At 40.0% G+C, this 23,880-nt stretch overlaps 2 protein-coding genes and 1 long non-coding RNA gene across 3 annotated transcripts in view; all 3 read left to right on the top strand.

Annotated features, from left to right (window-relative positions):
• LOC140994377 (uncharacterized) overlaps positions 1-1,726 on the top strand; it is an 11,420-nt gene extending 9,694 nt beyond the window's left edge. Inside the window, exons 2-3 of the long non-coding RNA XR_012178733.1 lie at positions 421-496; positions 1,663-1,726. This is a non-coding gene — a long non-coding RNA (uncharacterized lncRNA). The remainder of the gene's footprint in view (positions 1-420; positions 497-1,662) is intronic.
• A 14-nt stretch (positions 1,727-1,740) lies between these two features.
• LOC140994373 (adhesion G-protein coupled receptor G1-like) lies at positions 1,741-12,312 on the top strand. The gene is made up of 13 exons (XM_073463968.1): positions 1,741-1,932; positions 2,353-2,539; positions 2,859-2,904; positions 3,152-3,245; positions 4,676-4,795; positions 5,081-5,197; positions 5,980-6,022; positions 6,129-6,235; positions 6,453-6,568; positions 6,668-6,927; positions 7,025-7,124; positions 7,899-8,173; positions 8,945-12,312. The coding sequence occupies exons 2-13, from the start codon at positions 2,467-2,469 to the stop codon at positions 9,070-9,072; spliced, it is 1,479 nt and encodes a 492-aa protein (XP_073320069.1). The 5' UTR covers positions 1,741-1,932; positions 2,353-2,466; the 3' UTR covers positions 9,073-12,312.
• Positions 12,313-12,468: 156 nt separating this feature from the next.
• slc7a6 (solute carrier family 7 member 6) lies at positions 12,469-20,519 on the top strand. The gene is made up of 10 exons (XM_073464409.1): positions 12,469-12,603; positions 15,999-16,582; positions 16,662-16,787; positions 17,537-17,681; positions 17,765-17,888; positions 17,996-18,099; positions 18,225-18,321; positions 18,705-18,854; positions 19,492-19,675; positions 19,773-20,519. The coding sequence occupies exons 2-10, from the start codon at positions 16,093-16,095 to the stop codon at positions 19,838-19,840; spliced, it is 1,488 nt and encodes a 495-aa protein (XP_073320510.1). The 5' UTR covers positions 12,469-12,603; positions 15,999-16,092; the 3' UTR covers positions 19,841-20,519.
• The last annotated feature ends 3,361 nt before the right edge of the window (positions 20,520-23,880 follow it).

The following is a 23,880-nucleotide window of genomic DNA, read 5'->3' on the forward strand; positions in this document are numbered from 1 at the left end:
GAGCACAAAATGGTCCCTGTGTGTATTTTGAGCCTGAACTCATTTGTATTCATTGATAAGAGAACATAGATAACGAAACCGGCGTCTGGATAAGAATAGTATCATTAAAAAAACGTGCTATGTCAAGCCTGTGCTACCTCTAGGTATGGACTTTTTGTTTTATATGGGAAGTGTTTGCACATAGAAAGAAAGTGAGACATGTTTGTGTTTCAATGAAATTTGCCTTTTAAGGCAGCAAGTGAGATATGAGCACTATGAGCCAATGCACACAATGCATTTTCATTTAATCTTCCATTTTATTAGATGTTAGTTTCAGTGTTTTTTTAACTTGCTGACTAACTGTTCTTCCTGCCTATCCAGAAGTAAACTTCAGATTTGTTCCTCTTTTACAACTACAATTTGCTCTCTTTTTCTTTTCAGCTGTAGTTACCAATGGAGCTCCAACTGACTGATAATCTGAAGGCTGTGTTCACCTTGATCATCCTCCTCTCTTCAAGTAAGATAACCACACTCTTTTAGCCTCATATTCATTCTCATCACTATATGTTGCTGAACTCTGCAGCTCCATCGTGCCTGCTTCTGTATGTGGTATGTCATGTGTAGGGATATTCAAGAGATGATCAAAAACAACATGTGATAGAAACCTCAAACATACACCACATGTTTCCTTTGTGGGGAAGATGATCTGATCAAATTTTTGAGCCTATGCTCTGTATATGTTGCATTTCGTGAAGAAAACACAGTGACGTTAAACTTCTACAACTCCTCTGTCTGTAAAGTTAAGTTGCAAATAAGTTGAAATGTCTTGAGCGAAGGCAGGATGTATGGGCTTCAGTGAGGATCAGTAAGACTATGAGGTTGTGATGTTCAGTTCCCCACACTGAAACATCAATGTTGCACATGCTCATAGATACATGCACACACGTTTAGGTCATGAGATTAATTCTGCACTTTTGTGACAACTTTTCAGTTGTGAACTGGTGTAAGCAAATCCACACAAACCTCGTTAATCACACAAACTTCGCACTACAATCAGCACTGCTCCCAATAGACCTCACTCTGCACTCTGCACGGTCAATTTTCTTAATACCCATATTTATTATTTATATTGTAAATAAAAATTCACTGCTGTTAATTTTGTACAATATCATGTTTATATGTACATACAAGTCTATTCTATTTCTTACCTTTTTAATTTATATTGTTAATTTTTGGCTATTGTTATTGTTTTTTTGTAAATATTCTGTCCTTTGGCTGCTGTGGCAAACCAATTTCCCCGTTGTGGGACAATAGAGGAATACTGATTCTGATTCTGAACTTGATATAATTTGTGCATCAATTATATTGAAATTTCAACAACAACAAATTTTCTTTTTCACATTTTCATGTAAAACCTTTTCACACGTTTCTACAGTCCAACATCTTACTTTGAGCTCATTAGAATGTGGTTGCGAAGATCGGATTTTCTTTATTTAAAAAAACAAAAAAACAACACTCAGTCAAAACTGGATGAAATCAATCTTTTATGGTGAATGTGTTTTGTTGTGTGAGCTCATCTGTTTCTCAGTGGGTTTATGTGTGAAACTGCAGTGTTGTGACAGTTTTACATTCACAATATTACAAAGACTGCATTTTAAATGTTCCTACTTGTGTCTCTTTCAGGTTCAAGTGAAAATGACTTGGACTCAAACTTTTTCGTGGCACCTGGCTCCATGGCAAAGGCTCCCCTGAGCGGTCAATGTCAACCTGTCCCCAGGCTGTAATGGGATTTCAATCTCAGCCAATGAGAGCTCTCTGTCCATCGATGGGCAGATCACAGCCAAATGCAACCGGTCTGATGTAATTCACCTCAACCAGTCTGGACTTGATTCATCAAAAGATAGTTACTTCTGTCTGTACTGGGAGCCGTTGCTGGACCAGTTGAAGCTGCAGGTAAATCAGGAACAGGAGGAAGGAGGCAATATGAGGGTTTATTGACCAGTATGTGTCCATGCAGCTGGTCATCACCTCTCACATCTAAACACTATTATAACGTCATCTGTCATTCTTCAGTCTGGCTCAGTAATGAAAGTACTGAAAAGACAAGTACACTGTTTGCCTCTGATTACAAGTAATCATCAGTCTACAAAGTAGAAGGTGTGAAAACAAAACTAGGATCCTTTTTTTTTTTGGTATCTACAATATCAGTTCTGAAAGTGAAATAGTAAGCTGTTCTACTAAAATGTGTGTACGTAAAATGTGTAAGACTCAGACGCAGAGTATATGACACAGCAGCTTCATGGCAGTCCTCATTAAAGAGCTTAATGGCCGATGTTTGTTTTTGTTTTGTTTTTGTCATATTTTGTTGTACAGGTCGGAGGACAGAACCTCACTCTGTGCTGGCCTGCCAGCCTACAGGGCTCCTGCTGCACGGATCTGTCTAATGGTGCAAACAAACCCAAGGCACTCTATGGCATCATCAATGCAATGGTCAAAACCGATATGCTCAGCCATGATATACGGACAGGCTACATTTTCAATGCAGGCTCCACCGACTGCAGTAAGAGAGAATGGATGTTGTCTGCACATCTGTAAATGGAATATGTTCAGAAAGAGAAACGTTTTTTGATTTAACCCATTATATTCTGTTTCAGTAAATCCAGTAAGATTTTCCACATTGATTGTTAACATTTCCTTTTGCACAGTCAAACACACAATATGTCTGTAAGGAATACCTTCAAAATAAAAGCATCAAAACTAGCCAGAAACCAAAATATGATACAAACAGACTTAAGAATCAGATTCTTATTTAAGTATCGAGTTTAGAGTTTGTATGTATAATGGTTGTTTTAACTTTTTTTTTTTTTTTTTTTTTTCAGAAACATTATGTGATCAGGCGAACCAGGGATCTACCCAAGTCAAGACGTAATTTTCCTCATGTTTTTATCAACATCCTCCTCCTCATATGGCTTTTTCTTAATTGCCAAGCCCACTGTTGTGAAGCTTTGTGTAATCAAGTGCATGAACCTTGACGACATACAGGAAGCTAAGCTTTATACTATATCAGGGTGGGGGTAACAAACATAACCTTGCTCCTAAGCGGCCTGCAGCCACAGTTTCTAACTTAATATCATGGCGGTGTGTGTTAATGTGTGTGTGTCTCTGTGTTGAGGTTCCAAGATGTCGGGATTGTTGAGCATACCTGTGCTCGCAGCTTCGAGGTGGAGATGAGGGAGGATTTCAAAGGCTTCAATGTGACATCAAATGTAAGACACACACAGAGGAAGAGTTAAAACTTGACTTATTTACATTAAAGGGATAAAGCAATATTCATGTAAGATATGTAAGATCTCATCACAAGGTCCACTAAGTAGCAGTTGTGGAGATTTTTAAACATCAGGATGAAGTGATTGTTGTCGTGTTTTGTGTTTGTCTTGCTATGGACCCTGAGTCTGAAATAAAGATATATATATAAATATATATATATTACCCTAAGCAGATGAAGTTCATCATGGATTTGTAGATGCTCAGATTTTATTTTTTCCTCAGCAAATTACAGACTTCTCTTAAAAGCTGAGGTTCAAAGTACATCCATGGAATCTAGAGCCGAGAAAACAATCTCCATACAAGATCCATCTAGATGGATCTTGTATGGAGATTGTTTTCTCTTGAAAGCTCCAGAAGAGCTACTAGATTCTAGTAGCTCTTCTGGAGCTTTCAATCACCATATCAACATATAAACTGCTGTGGAGTCAAGAATAAACTTTAAACTTCTGAACTGAATTGACTTGTCTCAGGTCATGTGTCAACCTACACTGTTGTCTACACAGGCCACATCAGCTACATTATAACCGCACTGGTTCTGTCTGAGTTGCATTTTTACGCTGCATACTCAAAAAATGAAGCACATTTCCCCTTTCACAGAAACAGAAATAAAGGGGTTTATGCCTGTTTTGAACTGTGGAACAAAAGGGAAGCTTTTTCAGCATACATGAAACAGCAGTATTTTTTATAGGCAATCATTCATAAGTAACTAGTTTCATATAAGAAGTTAACAGTTTTTGTTCAGTGGCAGCGATGGGTAGAAAGTCACTCGGTTCACATACAAAGTAATCTGTTGATTCAGAAATTAACTCACAGATTCATTTTTTTCACTCAAAGTCTATTTTCCTCATAGCAGTGGACAGAAGACACTGCACTGACTTATCCCTACTCTGCAGCTCAACTGAACTGGCTGCTTCACTCTGTGACTGTGAGCGTCCATTTTTAATCACAGCACTTTATAGCAGGTTTTTAATTCAGTGAATGAGTAACTGTCTTAACATTTTCATTCATGTCAAGGGTGGTAGTGATTTAGTTAAGAAAATAGGTGTGAGGTTAGCCACATGAAAGTGAGTGACAGCAGCACTTTACTGACAAGTAGAGGACGGACTTTGAAAGCTGACTTTATTCCTCCAAACAATCTTAAAATAGGACCATTTGTGTGAGTACCCAGCAATCTACATGCACGTCTTCTAATTACAGCTGTGGACAGCATGGGGATGTGATGCATGCTCACTATACTATATGGTGAGCTGGTTTATGGCTGGTGGCTCCCCTGTTCATTTGTCACATATTTATCTTAAAAGTGAATAACCAGGCCCTGTTGTGCCATCTCTAACCGTACAATGCTGTGCTGCTTGTCTCTGTTTTTCAGGTCACTCACGGTGTATCTGCAGAGTCCACTATCACAGTCCAGATCCCCTCTGCTCTAAAGAGACCAGAAAAGACCAGCAAAGTAGTCTGCACTTTCTTCAAAAACGACTCACTGTTCCAGGTAAGGCCCTCTTTTCCCTCCCCAACTGCCCCCCCCCCCCCCCCCCCTTCTTTTTTTTGATCCACAATAAACCATTTGTACTGATGGAAATGCTAAACGACTAAAATACTCTTGCTCTTCTGTGTATAAAAGGTGTTATTATATGAGGGGCCAGGTAAAGATGTGTGTGTGTGTGTGTGTGTTCATATGTGTGTGTGTGCTTGGATGTGTGTGTGTGTGTGTGTGTGTGTGTGTGTGTGTGTGTGTGTGTGTGTGTGTGTGTGTGTGTGTCTGTGTGTGTTCCAGGAGGGTCACAAGAAGGGCAGGATTCTTGATGACGTCGTGGAAATCACTGTGGAGAACGAGGTCATCTCTGATCTGTCTGATCCAATTAAGATTGTTTTTCACCACGATGTCATACCTGTAAGTTTGTGTTTGTTTTGTGACCATTTGTCTCTATCAGTGTGATCATGTTCTAACAACCACGTTTTAAAAGTATGGAGATGAAATCTGCGAAACACTAGATAAAAGTGTCCCATCCAAAATGTAACAAGTATTTGTTGCTGCATACAGTCAGTTGAATTATTTGGTTTAGTAGTTACGGGAATATACCGTATTTTTGGGGTTGAGTCTTGCTCAGTGTTTAACGGTGGCCATAGGAATATATTGCTTTAATGAACAGTAGAGTTGGATATTTTTCCTCTACTGTTGCAGAACACAGATTATTCCCTCAAACTGAAACACAACTGAAGCAAATGTTCTGTTTTGACTGTGATGTACGTGTCAATAAACACACAAACTTCTCAAGTGTGGTTTGCTGCGGCTGCTGTTACACAAACAAGAAGCTCCTCTCCAGTTCCATGACGTCTGATCCAGACTGTCTACCTCTGTACAGAGAACACATAGAAACCACTTGAAGGTTTCTCTTCTTACCTCATATCTCGTGAAACCAGATGGTGCTGTTTATACGCTCAGGACAGTCTGTTGCTTCCTCTTTATAATGAGAGCCCACAAACCGTCCGTTCAGTTCAGCGATACCTGATCTCTCATATTATTACACTGTAACTTGAGCTATCTGTGGTGACACACTACAGATTTAGCATGCAGGATGGAAATGATGAATGTAAATTTTTACAGTTGCTACTGATTCGAATGATGCACCTGAAATGATTACTACTCACATCTCTCCCTCCTGTTTATTTCAGAAAACGCATTTAAGGAAGTGTGTTTCATGGGACACCAGGAAAGGTTGGAACACTTAAAACAATGTTGTTGTAACGTACAATATATCTGTATCTCCCTGTGTATTTGGTTTAACTCCCTATGATGTTGATTAAGTATTTTCTTTGTGCAGATCCGTCACAGGTCAATTGGTTGGTGGATGGATGTGAGACACATCAGCAAGGAGCAGACCACACAGAGTGCCACTGTAACCACCTGACTTACTTCTCTATACTAGTGGTGAGACATGCAGCAGATACTCTGCTATTTTCTCTTTTTCTACTCAACATTGTTAATGTTAAAGACCAAAAAATCAATCAGCAAAAATCCATTTATACATGATTTAACACATATAGACACTAACTTTCTGTTTATAGTGAGGAAACATTAAAAAAGAAAATACACAGAAACACATTTTGGTGTTTGTTGCTCTGCTCATTGCTCTGTGTCCCGACAGCAACTGGAGCCTCGGCCAGTCTGCCACCTTGTGGCACTGACCGCCATTACATCTCTCGGCTGTGCTGTGTCTGTGATCAGCTGTGTCGTTCTCATCATTTGTCTCTGTAGGAAGAGGTAATTCTATTCTTCGAGGGCTTATGTAGTTTATCAAACAAGATACATTTTTAATTATTAAGTAATCCTCTGATTTCTATTCCACTCTCCCTCCAGCAGACGATCTAAGGAGCAGTCCATACCTATCCACTTGGGCCTAGCTGTCTCTCTGATCCTCCTCAATGTGCTCTTCTTCTTTACTGGGGTTCTGGCCAATGTGGGAGAGGAGAGTGTGTGTTCCTGGGTGGGGGCGGGCCTGCACTATGCCCTGCTCAGCTCCTTTGCCTGGATGGGCATAGAAGTTTTCCACACCTTCTGGTTGGTCTACGTGGTTTTCAGCCCCTCCCCAAAGGCCTATGTGTGGAACCTGGTTGGCTTCGGTGAGTGAGTCAAGTAACATTTCCAAAAAGAAACCTCCTTTACGCTACATTTAGGTAAAGGTGATATTGAAGTGTGACCTTCATAATTTTTTTCCAGTTCTTCCTGCTGTTCCTGTAATCATCCTGGCTGCAGTAGGTGACATTTATGGAGTGAGGAAGGTGCGGCCATGTGATGAAAAATCCACCCCTCATCAGATGTAAGTAACTTTATTTGTATATGAAGATATTTGCTGTGGAGAAACATATGAGCTGATGCCTGGATAGTGTACAAATAAAAGCAAGCTCAGTAAATCACATGTGTGACTGGCTTTGACACACACATTTGCTGGCTTGGCTTGACTTGACTTACTTTGACCACGTCAGCCCAATGTGGCAAGGATTTGTTGTGGGTAGTAATGTTGTTATGTGGATGGCATTACAACAGGGCTACCCACTTGAAGGTGTGTCTTTAACTAATGATGCGCATGTCTCGATTGACATTTAAAAGCAGTGGTTTGACCCATGTGGTCAAAGGAGCGACTAATCATACTTCTCCTTCCTGCGTTAACTATTGAAGATCAGTGCTAACAAAGCTCCACTAGTTCATTTATAAAAACATTTCATTTCTTAAAACTTATCTCCCTTAGTTTCTTTTCAAAGAAGCAAAATTGGAAAGTTGGGTTTCACTAGCAGTAACGACAAACCACAGAGGTTCAGTTCAAAGCTACAAAAGTAATGGCCACAACCCTCTTGGAAGTGGGTCCGGCAGGCTTTGCCCCTCTCTGAAGAAAGTCCATCTCGCACTCAGCTCAGTGCTGTTAAACTGGTAATAGAAACACAATTGACACGCACGGCCAAAGAGTGCCAATTGAAAAGCCACACAAGTCACACACTCCAAGTGGTGTTATGTCAGTTTTAGTAATCCTGGCTTCTTATTTGTCCTCCTCGGGTTGATTTGCTTTTCATTCTCAGAATGCATTTGTTGTTTGCAGGTGCTGGATGAAAGTCAACCCCAAGGCCTTGCTGGCCCACTATTTCACCAATATGACAACCCTGGTCGTGCTGGTGTGCTCGGGCATTGTGATGCTCTTCCTTGTCTATAGACAGATCCGCACCAGGGATGAATGGAGGCAGAACCGTGTGGCTTTTCTCAGCATCTGGGGTCTCAGCTGCCTCTTTGGGACAGCTTGGGGTCTAACTTTCCTAGACTTTGGACCTCTCTCTGATTTCATTACCTTCCTGTTCTGCATCCTCAACTCTTTTCAAGGTCAGTGCTTGGCGTATACTGTGTCAGTTCAACACAGTTATACAGTAGACTTCAGTCATTTCAGAGTGCACTTGGAGTTTATATTATGTTTATACTCAGCTTTGCAAGCGTGAGGAGTTTGCCTGTTGGCTCCTATCAACTTGTGTGGATTACTTTGTATTTTTTCTCATTATTTAGAGACAATACCACGGAACTATCACAACAAGAGACTTGCATTTTCACACATTTTAAGGTGTTACAAGACTTAATATTGCATTACTGTCACCTAGGCAAATATACTGATCCAAAGGAAAGACTTTACATAAACCATGACAAGCTACATGTTTGTGTAGTTTCATTGCATTATTTCAACATTCACAGAAGGTATGACTATATTTAGTCAGTCTTTAGACAGGCCTATTTTCATTGTTGCCTCAGAGATTGATGACTGTGTGTTTGGAGCCAGTGGTCCATTGTATCAGTATGGGAATGAGACAGTGGCCATGGTTAATCAAGGCCTTGTGTTGCTGGTGCCTATCAGAATAAAAGCTGTTTCCTCTAACATGTCTTGATCCAGGTCCAACAACTAAACGTATTAACCCAATTATTGCCGCACATTAGTTCACTAGGATAATCTGTACCAACGTGATATGATATATTTGAGACCTGTCTTGACCTACCTTGAATGAATCTCTACCCTCCACTTATTAGATAGGCTTCTGGCCCAGTGATCCTGAAAAAGTAGAGAAAACATATGAATGATTGAACCATGGTTCTGCTCTCTTCCCCCAGGCTTCCTCCTGATGCTGCGGTTCTTCATGCTGGACTGGATGAGAAAACAAGCTGGTGGCTCTGCTTTGGGCAGCACCAGCACAGGATCTACCAGACAACACATGCTACAGGCCCAGGAGAAGAGTTAGAGGGACTTAAATTTGTGGCAAACGGGAAAGTCAAAGCTGCAGTGGTCAAGCTTTTTGAAAACACAGTCATCTCATTAGTGTGAATGACTAAATGTAGATGATTAATGTTCCCCCACCGACTATGATACTGTAGATTCACTGTTTCCTCAGTTGAAATTCTGCCATCAGCTGTGGTTACTGCTGGCAACAGTGACAACCCACAACTGAAGAGTGACTCCAGAAAGGAGTGACTGAGCTCTCCATATCCTACACCTGTCAGTCTATTGGTAGCTTTTTGGTATTCAGCACCACAGACCAGCTGGGTTGGTAAACACAAGCACACCTAAGTGAAATTGTTAGATATCACTGTTTTAAGATTCTTCAAAAACTGACCTTCAATCAGTTATTTTTTGGTCCTGGTCAAACCCAATACCTGCTTCGCTGCTTTAAGTGGTGGTAATTCAGTATATCAGGCAAGGTAGTGAAATGCTAGGTCAGCACTTCCACCACGAGACAGCCTATCAGCACAAGCTTATCAAGTTAAATGGGTTTGGTCAGTCATTCTCTGTTCATTAGTCATCTCTAGAGTTCCCAGATTTTGGTCAGATGCATTTTGCAATAAAGCATTTTTATTTAATTAGAGCTACAGATGGCAGTCGCGGGTACAAAGCATATGGCTGGAGATTAAGTTATTATAAGTAACACCTTGCAAACTCCATCCACTTTGCAGTCAAACAGGTTGAGTTTTCTTCTCTGGGACAGTGGAGAAGAAATGACACCTTCACTCAGGAACTCAAAATTCAGGCCTGGAGCCTATATTTTCAGAATATCTAGACTGGGTCTAGTTATAGAAGGGACTGTATTTTTTTAAATTGTAAAGTAGAGATAAAGTTAAGCTTTATTTCAAAACACTGGGAGGTTAAATGATTGCAGTTGACTGTGCTGTGATTTCCATTGTATTGTCTGTACAGAAAAACTATATTATTATTATTGAAGCTGTCCTTGAACCTTAGATAAGCTTTTTATTTGTAAGTTTGTACTGGCTTAGCTTAGCTTACTGGTTTTCCGCTGAGTTTAAGTTTTAAAGGTAAACTATGCAGGATTTTCCTTACAAACAATGTATAGACAAAAGTAGTCCCTTTTAATCATCACTTATAACCCCCCACAGGCCTTTGTGTCTGTTTGACCAAGGATGGGGCTGAGCCTCACACATGCAGAGCAGAGAGACAAACAGTGGACAGGATGAAACATGCAATTCAGTTGAGTTTTCCCAAAATCCAGTGGGTTGTGCGGAGGTGTTGCCGTGCTTATTTGTGCTGTGAACGAATCAGAAATTAATGCTTTAACCCTCTGACCCTCCTACTTCTTAGTTTGCCGGACTGCTGCTGCTCTCGTTCGCTCTCTCTGTCTCTCCCATTGAGCCAGGGAGAAGGGGCCAACTTTGAATTGTGTTTTTACAAACTGAAACCAACAAATCCTGCATAGTATACCTATAATTTAGCACTTTAGAGTTATATTTTTTTTCAAAATGACTTAGAACTTCACTGAGTTATCTTTTTTATTGTTGTAATACTCATTAGAAAAGATTTATACAGTATGTGTGCATTGTAAAAATAATGGCTGAATGTTTTATATTAAACTGGAGGATTACTCCATTTTTTCTAGACTGTATTCAGATCTACATTCAAAAATCAAAAACAAACATACAATATGATAGTAATCAGGCCTCCATCTTTAAAATGGACCAAAAAATGTATCAGTTTTTCTAAAGTGAACTAAACCATTTCTTTTATCTGCCACAAAAACCACAAGTGAGTTTTTAGATGCTGTGATATTTGCACTTTTTTATTTTCTAAAGTGAAATTTTATGTCGCTCAAATTATTGTATATATTTGAATCGTTTATAGAGTTTATTAACTAATGGCCGTGTGTCTACATGTGAGTGTTCACCAGTGCAAAGTAAGCACAATCGAGGCTTGTTGTTTTCCTGCTCAGTTGTCCCTCCTTCTTATCTTTGCCTGTTTCCTCCCTGGAGGTTTTAGATTTGTTGTTCTCTTCACAAACATACTGCTTGTTTGCCATTGAAATTGCCAGTGTCTCTGCCACTATGTGTGCCTACAATTCATTTTTCCAGAATCATGAAACTCAGAGCTGTCTTAAAAGAAGCAGATTCAACAGTCATCAGGAAAGCTTAAAACAGCCTCTTTTTTTTACCGTCTCACTGCACATGACCTTTATCTACATGGCCGACTAGTACAGACATGGCAGGCTAAAGTGTGATAAAGAGGACTCAAAACAGACCCAGTGGTGTACTGTTGAACATAAGATATCTCCTCCACTGATATGACAATAAAAAGGAATTGCACATTACTAAATGCATTACATGGTTCTATGCTTCGCTGTTTATTTAGTCTTCATTGTTGGTGCTAATAGTGTAGGTGCTCACTGCTGTGGTGTTTCAATGTCTGCAGATGGCACTCTTTTCTCTGTTTGTCTAGCCGTAGTGACTGTCACTGGACACTTTCTCTGTTCAAAAGTTGTTCATTTGGTATTTGTTGGTACTGTAAGTAAGCCATAGTGTGGCACCTATGCTCTCTTTACATCAAGGACCACAACAGAAAACGAAATCTTTAGTGTGTCATCCTGTACATGTGGCTGATTTATATTAACAACACAAATACATGGGCATTGTATAATGTTTTATTTAATACTCCATTCCAATTGGCTTTGTTTTTCCTCTTTATAGATTTTGTCTCATTATCTTCCACTACTTGTCAATGTACACATTGACCGAAGATGGGAAACTGGGACTACCTTCCAGCACATCCCTGCTCTTTACCCATAATGCATTCAACTGATAACTATGTGTCTGGTACTGTTCTGTACTTCATGGACCCATGCCAGCTCATTATTGTGTTAGTGGTGCGCTCTGAAAAATGCAGTTTTTCACTTCTGGGTGTGCGTAAAGCAGTTTCACCATCTCTTACATCTCACTAGCTTGTCAATGTCACATAGGGCCGGTCCTCTGAACCTCATGCTCCTGACAGGACTGCTCTAATTACATGTCTGCTCTTCACATGGTAGCAGCATCAGGCTCAGTGGCGATCCGATCGGACTGTATATGTTAATATAAAAGAGGGAATTGGCAATCAACAGTATGATCATAAAAAATATGTTTAATAAATGTTAACTTTCAGTGTGCTGTATGGTATTTTTGTGCCAAAATATTAAAAGATTCTTCCCTGGGCCTGCTCAGCCTAATTGGATGTTAATTGCTTAATTGTACCATGCATTGCACCTGTGTGAAAGCATCTACATTCGTTTTATTTCTCCACTGACTCCTCCATTTCTTTCTTTCATGTTACATGTCTGTGTGTACTGTAAAGCATATGTAGTATAGAGCATATGTAGTATAGATCATATGTAGCAGCGTCACATGACGTCTCCCCCGCACAGCAGCAGCCAGTTGTTGGCGGTTGCTGATGCATTCAGTGAGGGGACACCGTGTTGGCCGGCTGTCAAAACTGCTGGGCAGGAGGCAGACCAGCACAGGTAAGACTGGAAAATGCCCTGAGGAATAGTTTTTCGTTAACGCGAGGCAGTGCGTGTGTATTCGCCGAGGATATATCAAATTAAATCTGAATTTAGACAGGTTACCGGGACAAAAGGGAGGTCGGGTCCGTCGCGGCAAGCTAACAGCAGATAGCTGAGATGCTACCGGCGTTTCACATTCAAAATTAAAGCCAACATTAGCAAATTATTATTGCTAATTGTGTATTTTTTTAGCTGAAGCCATTTCACTGAGGCGAGGTAAACGCAGACATCTTTTGTTTGGGTAGCTCCGGTAGGATTCAAAGACATGCGGTGTAACGTTACCGTCAGTCTGTCAGGTCAAAGAATAGGCTAAGGTAACCAGGTCAAATAACGTTAGTGTATGCTAGCTAGTAATGGTCTAGCACTGTTATAATTGATTCAAAAATAGGGCTATTATTATTGAAAGCTCATTAAGCCACATTTCAGACGTTTGTACGGCTATCTAATAACAGAAAATATTGCTATATTTTGTCTGTCATCGTTTTGCCATTGCAGACAGCTGTTTATGGAACTCTTTGAATTCACTCCATGAATCTTCAACAGTTAAAGAAAAAAAAAATACTTCCACTAAAGTTGATAGATATGAGTTTAACTTTATTTTGAAAGTCATTAGCGGAAGTCAGGGTTAGTAACTCAGTGTTGACACAGATTTTATTTCAGGAAGAAAACGCTGTCCGGGATGCTTTGTACCGCTAAAGGATGTTTTTATTATTGCTATGTGGTAGACATTGGTCTCCCAGTATATATCTAACATCACATCAGTAAATAGACTGATCCACACTGGCCTAAAACTGAAATGAGCTGATCCAAAACTGTTTCAGACCATCAAAGCTGTTGTGGCAGCAGAGATTACTCATCATTACGGCGCCAGCCCTTCTGTGGACAAAGCCTCTGCTTATGTTGCTCACTTTTTATAAGTAATACGCTGTTAGTGGTTTGGTCTTGTTGGAAGCTGACACAGTTACATATTTCGAGTTTGATCTTGAACCGCAAACTTTCTTGCAAATCATTTTTTACAATTTATCCAACTTTGATGCTTCACTGGCATTTGTAATTCTTATATATTACATGTGTTTGGAAACAGATACTTAGTTTAGTGAAGGATTTTAGTCAAATATCGTCATCAAATAAAAGAAAACAAACCTTGGATGTAAGATGATACATGTTAAAAAGAAGAAAAGTGAAGGAGTAGATGAATATTTACTTAGTGAGCACAAAACAACTCTCAAATGGCTTGCAGGCACAACAGTACATGCTCTCTCCCCCTCTCTAAAGATACACAATATTAAATGTAATTAGGCCTGCAACTATTATTGTCATTATTGATAATGTGCTGATAATTGTCTCCAGTTATTGATTAATTGTTTGGCCTATAAATTTGAAAGGAAAAGGGGACACAAAGGGTCACAATTTACACAAGCTAATAGTTCTCTATTCCAGTGGCTTGTTTTGTCCAACAAACAGTACAAAATTTAAAAAAGAAGAAAAGAAAAAAAGATGTTTAGTTTACTTTGATAAATCCTCACATCAGAGACCTGGAACCACAGAACATTTGGCATTTTGCTTCATAAATGACCTCAACAAATAACTGGTTATCAAAAAAGCTGCCTATTCATTTTTATTAATTGTTAACATTGTTATTATTTTTGGTTTGATTTCTCTAATGATGTGGAGAGAAGACGTTGCACCTCTCTGAGTTGCCATCTTACATAGCAATGGACACCAGTCTTCTCCCCAACGTTGACTGTCTCTCAACATTTTCACTGCATTATACTCTGCTTCCTGTTTGAATTTAAAGTTATTAGAGATACCTAAAGGTTTTTATTAGAAAAAGAGAGGTCAGTTTGCCACATGTGTGCCACACTTTCTCCCTCTCTGAGAGAAATGGGTGAAGAGAGAGGGTGACAGTCCTGGCAAGGTGTGGGGTGGGACAATATGAAAATCTCATGTCACGATTATCCCAGCCAAAAAGAATTTTCTTATCCTGATAAACATCCAAATATGCTTAAAACTGGCACTAAAATATACTGGAATCACTAGATTATAAGAGACAAATACTTTTAACGCATCACAGACAAGACACACATCTGTTTTTAGTGAAGACCTAAGTTTGATGCTGGTGTCAGAGATGAGAGTGTAAATTCAAAGTGTTGGTCCACTGGCCAGACACCTTCCCCCAGCAGATCCTGCAGGGCAAGAGGGTGCCTCATCTCCCTGTCGTTCTTTAGTTTGGAATCCATGGTATTTCCACATATCAGGTCTATTTATGTCATTTTTAGGGATTCATGTCAAAAGATTGCAACAGAGTTATAAAATGACAAGTGTTGAACGTCAGTTGCTGTCTTTGATATAATCATAGCTTTAACACACCCAAGGTTTACTGTACTGTACATCACACCTATGTTCTTTCTTCTTCAGGAGTGTTAACTGGGTTGCATAGCGCTTGACACATTTCGCAGGCTAACACACATATAACAACTCACACCACTAGCTCAGAGCTTGAATGAATCCATGCAGGAGGACATAGCTGTGTTTAGATCTCTGTATGGGAAAGTGTGTTGTTGAGTTATGAGATTCAAGTTAAAAGCAGTGTGGTTGTTTGTGTCACTGATCGGTGTGTCATCGTCAGAAAAACAGGTGGTGTGTGGTGGTGAGTTTGTGCATGTGGAGCAGATGCCTAATGACGAATTGAAGCGTGAACGTCACATGCACACAGACACAACACTAAAGCAGCAGCCCACTGTGATAACTGGCCCTTCAGTCTGATACATAGTTATATTATCGTCCTGTAAATTGTACAGTCACATCTCCGTTATATACAGCACTTCTTCTGCCATTCTAATCTGCAAACCCCTCAGCTGAATGCCACTAGTTCTCTCTAAGCTCTTCCAGCATGCAGATAGTTCACACTGTTCCCTTTATTTCAGTATATTTGCCCCTCATAACAAGTTAAAATACATTTACCTTGTAAACATGAAATCATAAGGGATGCTACAGCTTGACCTGTATAACAATCCTCTGTCCACATTTCAAGCTGATTTCTTCTTTGTCCTGTAGCTGATGTTGATGCATGAGCCCCTGAATCACCTTCACCATCATGGCGCATTAAATCACCCTAAAGAAAAGTGTCCAACTCCTGCTATTATGTTATGTTTCCCATCCCCTCAGCAGTTAGTGTTCACAATTTCACTGCCCTTCCTGTTACATCCCAAACCTCTATCCTGTGCTTAAGTCATGACTTTTCTTTTACCCTATTTGATACATTAGAGATGTATTACCTCTTCTGATTTACAATTTGGAATTGATCTTTATTTCACCAAAAATTAAGTTCTACTTCTGAATCTGTTGGACAGGTTGTTCCAGAGGTTGCCAGAAACGGGATAAGGGCCTGTAGCGTCCACAGCCGGTCCTCGGTTCCTGCTGGTTCAGCCCTGAGACAACGGCACCATGGCCGCTGATGAAGAGTCCAAGAAGATGAACGGCAGTGCCAGCGACTTGTCCCATCATACGCAGCCGCCCAAAGAGAGCATGCAGCTTAAGAAGGAGATCTCGCTGCTCAATGGAGTCAGCCTGATCGTAGGAAACATGATCGGCTCTGGCATCTTTGTCTCCCCAAAGGGTGTGCTCATCTACAGCGCCTCTTATGGCCTGTCGCTAGTGATCTGGGTCATTGGGGGTCTGTTCTCCGTGGTGGGGGCCCTCTGCTATGCTGAACTGGGCACAACTATCACCAAATCAGGGGCATCTTATGCATACATCCTGGAGTCATTTGGCGGCTTCATTGCATTTATCCGTCTGTGGACATCTTTGTTGATTATTGAGCCCACCAGCCAGGCGGTCATTGCCATTACATTTGCAAACTACCTGGTGCAGCCGCTCTTTCCAACATGTGAACCACCATATGCAGCATCCAGACTCATCGCTGCAGCGTGTCTATGTAAGTACTTCTACTGTTTGTCCCACTGTAGCTGTTCATACAGGGATAGAACATGTACGGAACTCCCCTCTCTCCTCAGGCTTACTGACATTCATCAACTCTGCCTATGTAAAGTGGGGCACCCGTGTGCAGGACGTTTTCACCTATGCCAAGGTGGCAGCCCTCATCGTCATCATCATCACCGGCATCATCAAGCTGTGTCAGGGTGAGTGGTGTCACTGCAGTACACACGTTTGCTTTTTTCATAATGGATTAATTGTTTTAGTCATTTTTTAAGTAAACATGTTAAAAAAAAGAAATGGCTGGTTTCGATCTTCTTAAATGTGAGGATTTTCAGCTTTTTGCCATTTATGATGGTAAATAAAGAGTCTTTGAGTTTTTGATTGTTGGTTTGACAAAAGAAGAAATTTGAAGACATCACTTTGGGAAACTGTGATAAGCATTTTTCACATTTTATAGACAAAATTGATTCGGAGAAAATAATTGTTAGTTGCAGCCCTACACCCAACCTCTCTCACCCACCTGCTCTGTGATCAGTGGTGGCACTGTGTTCTTAGATTAGACATTTTCCCACAGAGCTCTTTGTTGTGTAAAATAACAAGAATTTGAGGTTTGGGCAAATAATTGATGGGATGGCTTAGGATCACTCAGCAAATTGTAATCCTGACCTCCGTGTGTTGCATTGTACAACAAAGGAATAACACATTACCAGTCTTTAGTGAGATATCAACTGACATGATCTGCATTCAGTCTTAGGAGTCACAGGCAAACCCTCTGAGATATACTGTCATGGCGAAAAATCCAGTCGCTGATTTTATAGAAAGTTTGAAATATTAGCTCCCATAAACGAAGGCAAAACCAAAACAAATGTGACTGGTCACACAATTTTGTACATGTGTGCAAAAAAAAAAAAATCACTGATTGTTCCTTTTAATTATTTTGTCTCCATCTTAGGTTATACATCCAACTTCGAATCATCCTTTGAGGGATCGTCTACAGATCCTGGTGATATTGCGCTGGCTCTCTACTCTGCCCTCTTCTCCTATTCCGGCTGGGACACCCTCAACTTTGTGACTGAGGAAATTAAAAACCCTGAAAGGTAACTTCACCTTTTTGTGTTTCCGAAACAACAAAGAATCCTTAAATCAGCCAGCTAATGATCTGATGTCCTGTTGTTTATAGGAACCTGCCTCTGGCCATCGCCATCTCTATGCCCATTGTCACCATCATCTACATCCTCACCAATGTGGCCTACTATGCTGTTCTGGATGTTAGTGCTATACTGGCCAGTGATGCAGTGGCAGTGGTGAGTGTTCTAACCGTAAACAGAAAAAAGCTGATGACATTTAGGACAAGATGCATGTGCATGAGCTGAAACTGCAGCTGCTGAATCAGTTTCTGTCTTTGCTTCAGACTTTTGCAGATCACACTCTCGGTGTGATGAGCTGGACCATCCCCATCGCTGTGGCTCTGTCCTGCTACGGAGGCCTCAACGCCTCCATTATTGCTGCATCCAGGTAGAACACACACAAAACACTGCAAACATCTAGAGTGAATATTTTGTACTTATTTAGTCTGGCTGAGTAAATGCTCATTTTCATATGACAAAACCTTATTTGTAATTCATGTTTGTTGTGTCCAGGTTGTTTTTTGTCGGTTCTCGTGAGGGCCACCTTCCAGATGCTCTGTCCATGATCCACATACAGAGATTCACTCCGATCCCGGCTCTGATCTTTAATGTGAGTGTGAATAGAGTGGAGGAAGTACAGGAAGTACAGCTACTGCAAGGTGGAGGCCTCTCATTTACTAGTCTCCTTCAATGTATTAACTATTTTTAATATATTTTTGTTTAATGCTAGACTTGTTTCAATTGTAAAAAAATAAATAGAATATGATTATGATGGAAACTACAAGTATCTGGCAACACTTTGCTTGTAATAAATATGACACTTCTTTCATTAAACCACCTATCCACCTCAGATAAATGAAAATGATGATCATTTAAGAGGTGGAACTAATGAGGTCTTCATATTGAAATGAAAACTGTGACATTTATTGACATCTGTTGTTTTTTCCCCTCTCTGTTTTCCATCCTGCCCTTCTCCCTCTGGCCACTGTCCAGTGTGTCATGTCACTGATCTACCTAACGGTGGAGGATGTCTTCCAACTCATCAACTACTATAGTTTTAGCTACTGGTTCTTCATGGGTCTGTCCATCGCCGGGCAGATCTACCTCCGCTGGAAGGAGCCTGACAGACACAGACCGCTCAAGGTGAGACCAGTCAAACACACCTGTGGGAGTCCACGAGTCTGTCCGTAAACCAGTAAACATTGTGCCCATACACTGACTGAATGTAACATCAGTGTGTACCTTCTTGTTGCAGCTTGGTGTATTTTATTGTATTCATTTTTATTTGAGTGAATATATCTTTTGAAATCATTCATTTCTTGTTACACCTGTATCAACTGCTGGTAAATCACAGCAGAAAAGCAAGAACGTTGCTGTGTGTTCATGCAGCTGCCACATTTCTGAAGAATTAGCAAACTTCTACACATTAATTTCTGTATTGTTAAAATTGTTCTCAGTGGTTGTGCACTGTGATACCAACCAACAACTTGGCTGTGAAAGTTAAGTTGCTGTAATTGGGTGGTGATGTCTCATACGGAGGTTTTTATTTTTCTGTGTGCTACTTCAAATGTGAGCAGACTTGCATTGAGACAAATTTGTGCTCCAAAAATGTTGCCCCAACACTAAATCCATCACAGTAGGAGTAAAGGGAAAATGATATTAAAAATAACTGAATCAAATTCATATCATTGAGGCAAAGATTTTCAAATGAAGTATGAGAATACAAAGTAGTTGTTGTGTTTCTGCCTCACAGTCTCCCTCCTCATGTCTCTCTCTACAGCTGACTTTATTGTACCCGGTGGTGTTCTGTCTGTGTGCTGTTTTCCTGGTGGCAGTTCCTCTCTACAGCGACACCATCAACTCTCTGATTGGCATTGGCATCGCGCTGTCAGGGGTTCCTGTCTATTTCCTTGGTGTCTATCTTCCAGAATCCAAACGACCACCTATGATCACCAAGCTGCTGCGTAAGTTAACTACACATCCAGCATACCTGACATTTCCAACTGTACTGCTCGTTACTGTCTCAACAACTTGCTCACATGTTGCTGTCTCTTACTGCAGGTTCTCTGACTCACTTCACCCAATACAGCTGCTACTGTGTACTGACAGAGATGGACAAAAGTGAATAGCATCCAATACACTCAAGAACTTTACCCAGCAGTCTCTGCAGCCTCACAGCTGACAGTCACCAACAGACCAGACGAGGGATTCTGTTGTGAAACAAGGGATTTATGACTCTTTTATTATACTTTACACTATGTTGAAAGACTCAGACGTCTTGACTTGTTTACAACACTGGAAATGCTGCCACACAATGCACACGTTCACTTGCAGAATTAACGTGGAATTCCAGGACCTTCAAGGACTTGAAGTCCTTAGAAAAGAAGTACTATTCTACTGCATATTATGGATATTGTTAGTTTAATTTCTACACAATTCACTATTTAATGACCTCTATGATAAAGGATTTGCCTTATTAGTTCTACAGGTAATTGTTTAAATGCCTATAGTATGTGCCCTGGAGATTTTACAGGTGTTGCACATGACCACAGGGACTTGATGCAATTATATTTTATTATATGGATTTAACTCATTTGAACTGAAAGATACGATTTGAAGCATGTGGGAATGTGATTAATCTTGCCGGAGAATTAAACTATCGTAAATTATCTGTTCATGTCACTTCCTAAATGAAAAAAGGGAAGAAAATGTCTTTTGTCTGCTGCTATGAGAAGATTTTGAGTCATCTTTTTAATGCCTTTTCTGCATTTGAATTCTTGTTGCTACATGTTGAAATAGAAACTTGGGTATTTAAATATTTTTGTGAATGTGTTTTGGCTGAGGTGAGTCAACTGTCTGAATCCAGTCTGTCTTGCATTGAAGAAAGGTATAGCCTTCCTTTTCTTTTTGTTTTACACCGTAGCACTAAACCAGTTTACTCTAATTCTTTATGTTCAACATGCTTTATTCAGGACGTCAATAGATGTTCGGCTTAGGTCAAAATAGCAATTGAGGTAAACATCTCAGAAGAATCTGATTTCACCATGTTTGTGTTTTTCCTGAACATCAAAATTCATGTTGCTCCAGGACCGTCATTGAAACTGTCCAATCACTTTTTTGTAATGTCATAGCTTAGCGACTCGAGGGAAAAGGACTGGGAAAATGTGCACATAGAAGTTTTTATCCTTTCCTTTTATCCAAACCCAGTCTCCTGCATGAGAGTCTTCTACTTGACCCATTTAGTCACAAAACTTACTCCAGATGTGGTTGTCATCAGTGTTTGTTCTGCAAGTTGAAATCATGGTCCTGGAGCAACATTAATTATGATGTCCCAGAACCAACACCAACACGGTGATATCCGATATACCATCCAATTGCAGTGTTTACGTCTAGTTGTGTACCATATTCACACTTGTATTAGACCTGTCCTAAAATCCCTGCAAGGAAATGGCTTTAATCAGAAAAGTGCACTTATAACAGATGTTGATGAAGGTTCTCAGTCATCTAGGTCATGGAGGTGTTTCAGTTTCTTGAAGACATTTCACCTCTCGTCCAAGAGAACTGAAGAAACCTCTTGGATGAGAGGTAAAAGGTCTTCAAGAAACTGAAACACCTCCAGTTGCTTACGATACAGCACTTACAACTTGACAGATGTTTTAAAAGTTATTCATGGAGTCACCTACACTTACCAATAACTTGTCACCTCAGACTCTCAGGCTGTGAGATGAATTAACCTCTTTTTATATATATTTTTTAAAAATATATTAATTCAGATGTGTTGAGTTGTTGCCAATAGTTACTGTCTGAACCCAGTACATTCAAGAACAGATTTAGATACAATTTTATGTCCAAAAACTAAATGCAATATGTCATTTGTATGACAAGGTAAATATGTGGGGGACTGAAGATCATATTCACTGAACTGGTAAAATTAAAGTTCCCCCTTCAGTCAAAACTGTGTTTTTCTTTGTGTTTCTACAGTTGAATGTTTCAGCTTCACTGTGTAGTGATGTATGTGCAGAGTTAGACACAAGAAGGATGGCTTACGTTCATTAATGAACATGTAATTTTTCTTTGAGCTCAATGAAAATCTGATTTTAAGAGGCGGTCCTACCAGCATAATTTGTGACATCACAAGTAGTTTGGAAGCCAATCCTGAACAAATATTCAGCAAACACGTGTGCTGTGGAAACTTGAAGCCTCCAGTGCACACACAGTGAGAACGACTTTAAAGTGAAGAAGGAGACATCTTGTCTCCAGGAGTTAATCCTGGGAAGTGATGAATATGTTCATATCCATATGTTCTGGAAGTTTTTAGGAGAGAGTAGCTGCCATTTTAAGATTTTAAAGCTGGGGTTGGTAAGATGGAAAAACCGTCAAGTCCAGGCTAGATTTTGCAAGTATCCAGCCAGTAAATCCCGCCCCCTGCACCGCTCATGAGTCTGGAGTCCTCATGAGCGGTGGGAAGGAGAGTGTATCTGTGCATCATTTTCATCACAACATCTAAATACAAGTAGCTACCGCATGTCTCATTCGCCCGTAAGTAAACACCTAATATTATCATATTGAATGTAAACAACCAACATAGCCATTGCTAGCACTGATAGCTGTCAAGCTAGCTTTGTTAGCATTCAGAAATTGTTTTGAAAGTGTATTTTGATGTTGTAACTTATTGCTGGATAGCTAGCAACAGCTGGCTATGGTAATGTTAGATATGGCAAAGCTAAAACATCAAGATTAGTGGTGGGCCTGCTACACTTTTCTTTTGTTACCCTCAGTGATTCACAAACGTGAATATTTATTGGACTCATGATAATGCGACGTTTTGCATGTTAGAGCATCATTGACTCTGATGATGAGTACACGCCAGAGCAAAGCACATCATCACGTCAGAGAGGATGATGGGAGGGCAACAAGCAGTGTCCCAGGAAGTGGAGGCAGAGGCCTCGTGGGAGTGGAGATAGGTCAAGGAGCAGATGTTCTCGGAAAAGATGACATACGTTGAATAGAAGATCTTCAAACGCAAAGGACTGCACATGAGCAGGTATCTAAAGTCGAACATTACTTGTGCTTTTTTCTGATAAACACCACCTACAACTAAACTATTTGTGTTTGTACAGTATATTGACCAGGCATGTAACTTGGACACACAAGTGCCCTAATCAGAATCACATTTCTTACCAAGCAGTTTTTCACAATTTGAATTTGTGTTTTGGTGCAAACAAAAAACACAGTAAGTAGAAAAATGTAAAGAAAGATAAAGGGCTGGTACTACAAGTCACAGCATGAATAGATAAAAGGAAAAAATGTCATATTATCTGGGTCATCTGTACAGTTTTGTCCAGGAATGTCTAAAGTATTCACCACTGAAAGTGTATGTGTTCACAGTATGCTGAGAACAGCCGAGCTCTGTTCCATGAAAATATCTAATCATGTTGCTCATCTGTGCTTTACAGGCCAGAATTCTAGGACTACGTTTGGAGCAATCACATCAACAGCTGAACTCTGCCTGACATGGATTTATTTCTTATTCTGGAACTATTCATTGTTTAACATGATCTCTAACATGTTTGAATAAAGTCTTGAAAATGATAAATGCCTTTTCTTTACACTTCCAGCATAAACAACCAACCCATTACAGTTCTTACACTAGTACTAGATCATACTTTGGCATTGGTTTGCTCCTGCACTACACTTGTGTGCGTCATACACACAGGTGCCATATGGCCACAAGGTGCCTGCTCAACTGTTATACAATTACAATTGTTACAACTCAAGTCATTGCTGTTTAGGCATGGAATGAGATACAAACTGTTTTCCTCAGTGCACAGTTTTGTAGATGGATTATCCACTGGAGCATCCACATTTAAGTCTTTCCTCCGTCTGCTAGGATCCTCCAACAGGTTAGGATAGATGAGTTTCTCCTTAATCATGGATTATTTTCATTTCCAACATGTAAAAGTTGACCGTACAACAAGATTTTAAGCCTACACTTTATGGATTGACCATTTTACAATGTCAGAGTAGAAGGGACTGATTTTCTACACTAACTTTTCACACCTGCTTTCACTAGCCTACTTCTTAAAAAAAAATGCATTGCCTTAGGGAGTAGTTGAAGAAAACATCGAATCAGTCTGCTTTCTTGCTCGTCTCTTTTAACATTTATTCA

This window comes from Pagrus major, chromosome 4, assembly GCF_040436345.1.
Source record: "Pagrus major chromosome 4, Pma_NU_1.0".
In the NCBI taxonomy this organism is placed as follows: Eukaryota; Metazoa; Chordata; class Actinopteri; order Spariformes; family Sparidae; genus Pagrus; species Pagrus major.

What these genes read in the sequence shown, in the direction of transcription:
- LOC140994373 (XM_073463968.1), top strand. Translation starts at nt 2,467, where the DNA reads ATGGTCAAAACCGATATGCTCAGCCATGATATACGGACAGGCTACATT. An exon ending in AAAACGACTCACTGTTCCAG is followed by an intron (nt 4,796 to 5,080) that starts GTAAGGCCCTCT and finishes TGTGTGTTCCAG; the next exon opens with GAGGGTCACAAGAAGGGCAG. An exon ending in ATTTGTCTCTGTAGGAAGAG is followed by an intron (nt 6,569 to 6,667) that starts GTAATTCTATTC and finishes TCCCTCCAGCAG; the next exon opens with ACGATCTAAGGAGCAGTCCA.
- slc7a6 (XM_073464409.1), top strand. Translation starts at nt 16,093, where the DNA reads ATGGCCGCTGATGAAGAGTCCAAGAAGATGAACGGCAGTGCCAGCGAC. An exon ending in GAAATTAAAAACCCTGAAAG is followed by an intron (nt 17,682 to 17,764) that starts GTAACTTCACCT and finishes TGTTGTTTATAG; the next exon opens with GAACCTGCCTCTGGCCATCG. An exon ending in CCAGTGATGCAGTGGCAGTG is followed by an intron (nt 17,889 to 17,995) that starts GTGAGTGTTCTA and finishes TCTTTGCTTCAG; the next exon opens with ACTTTTGCAGATCACACTCT.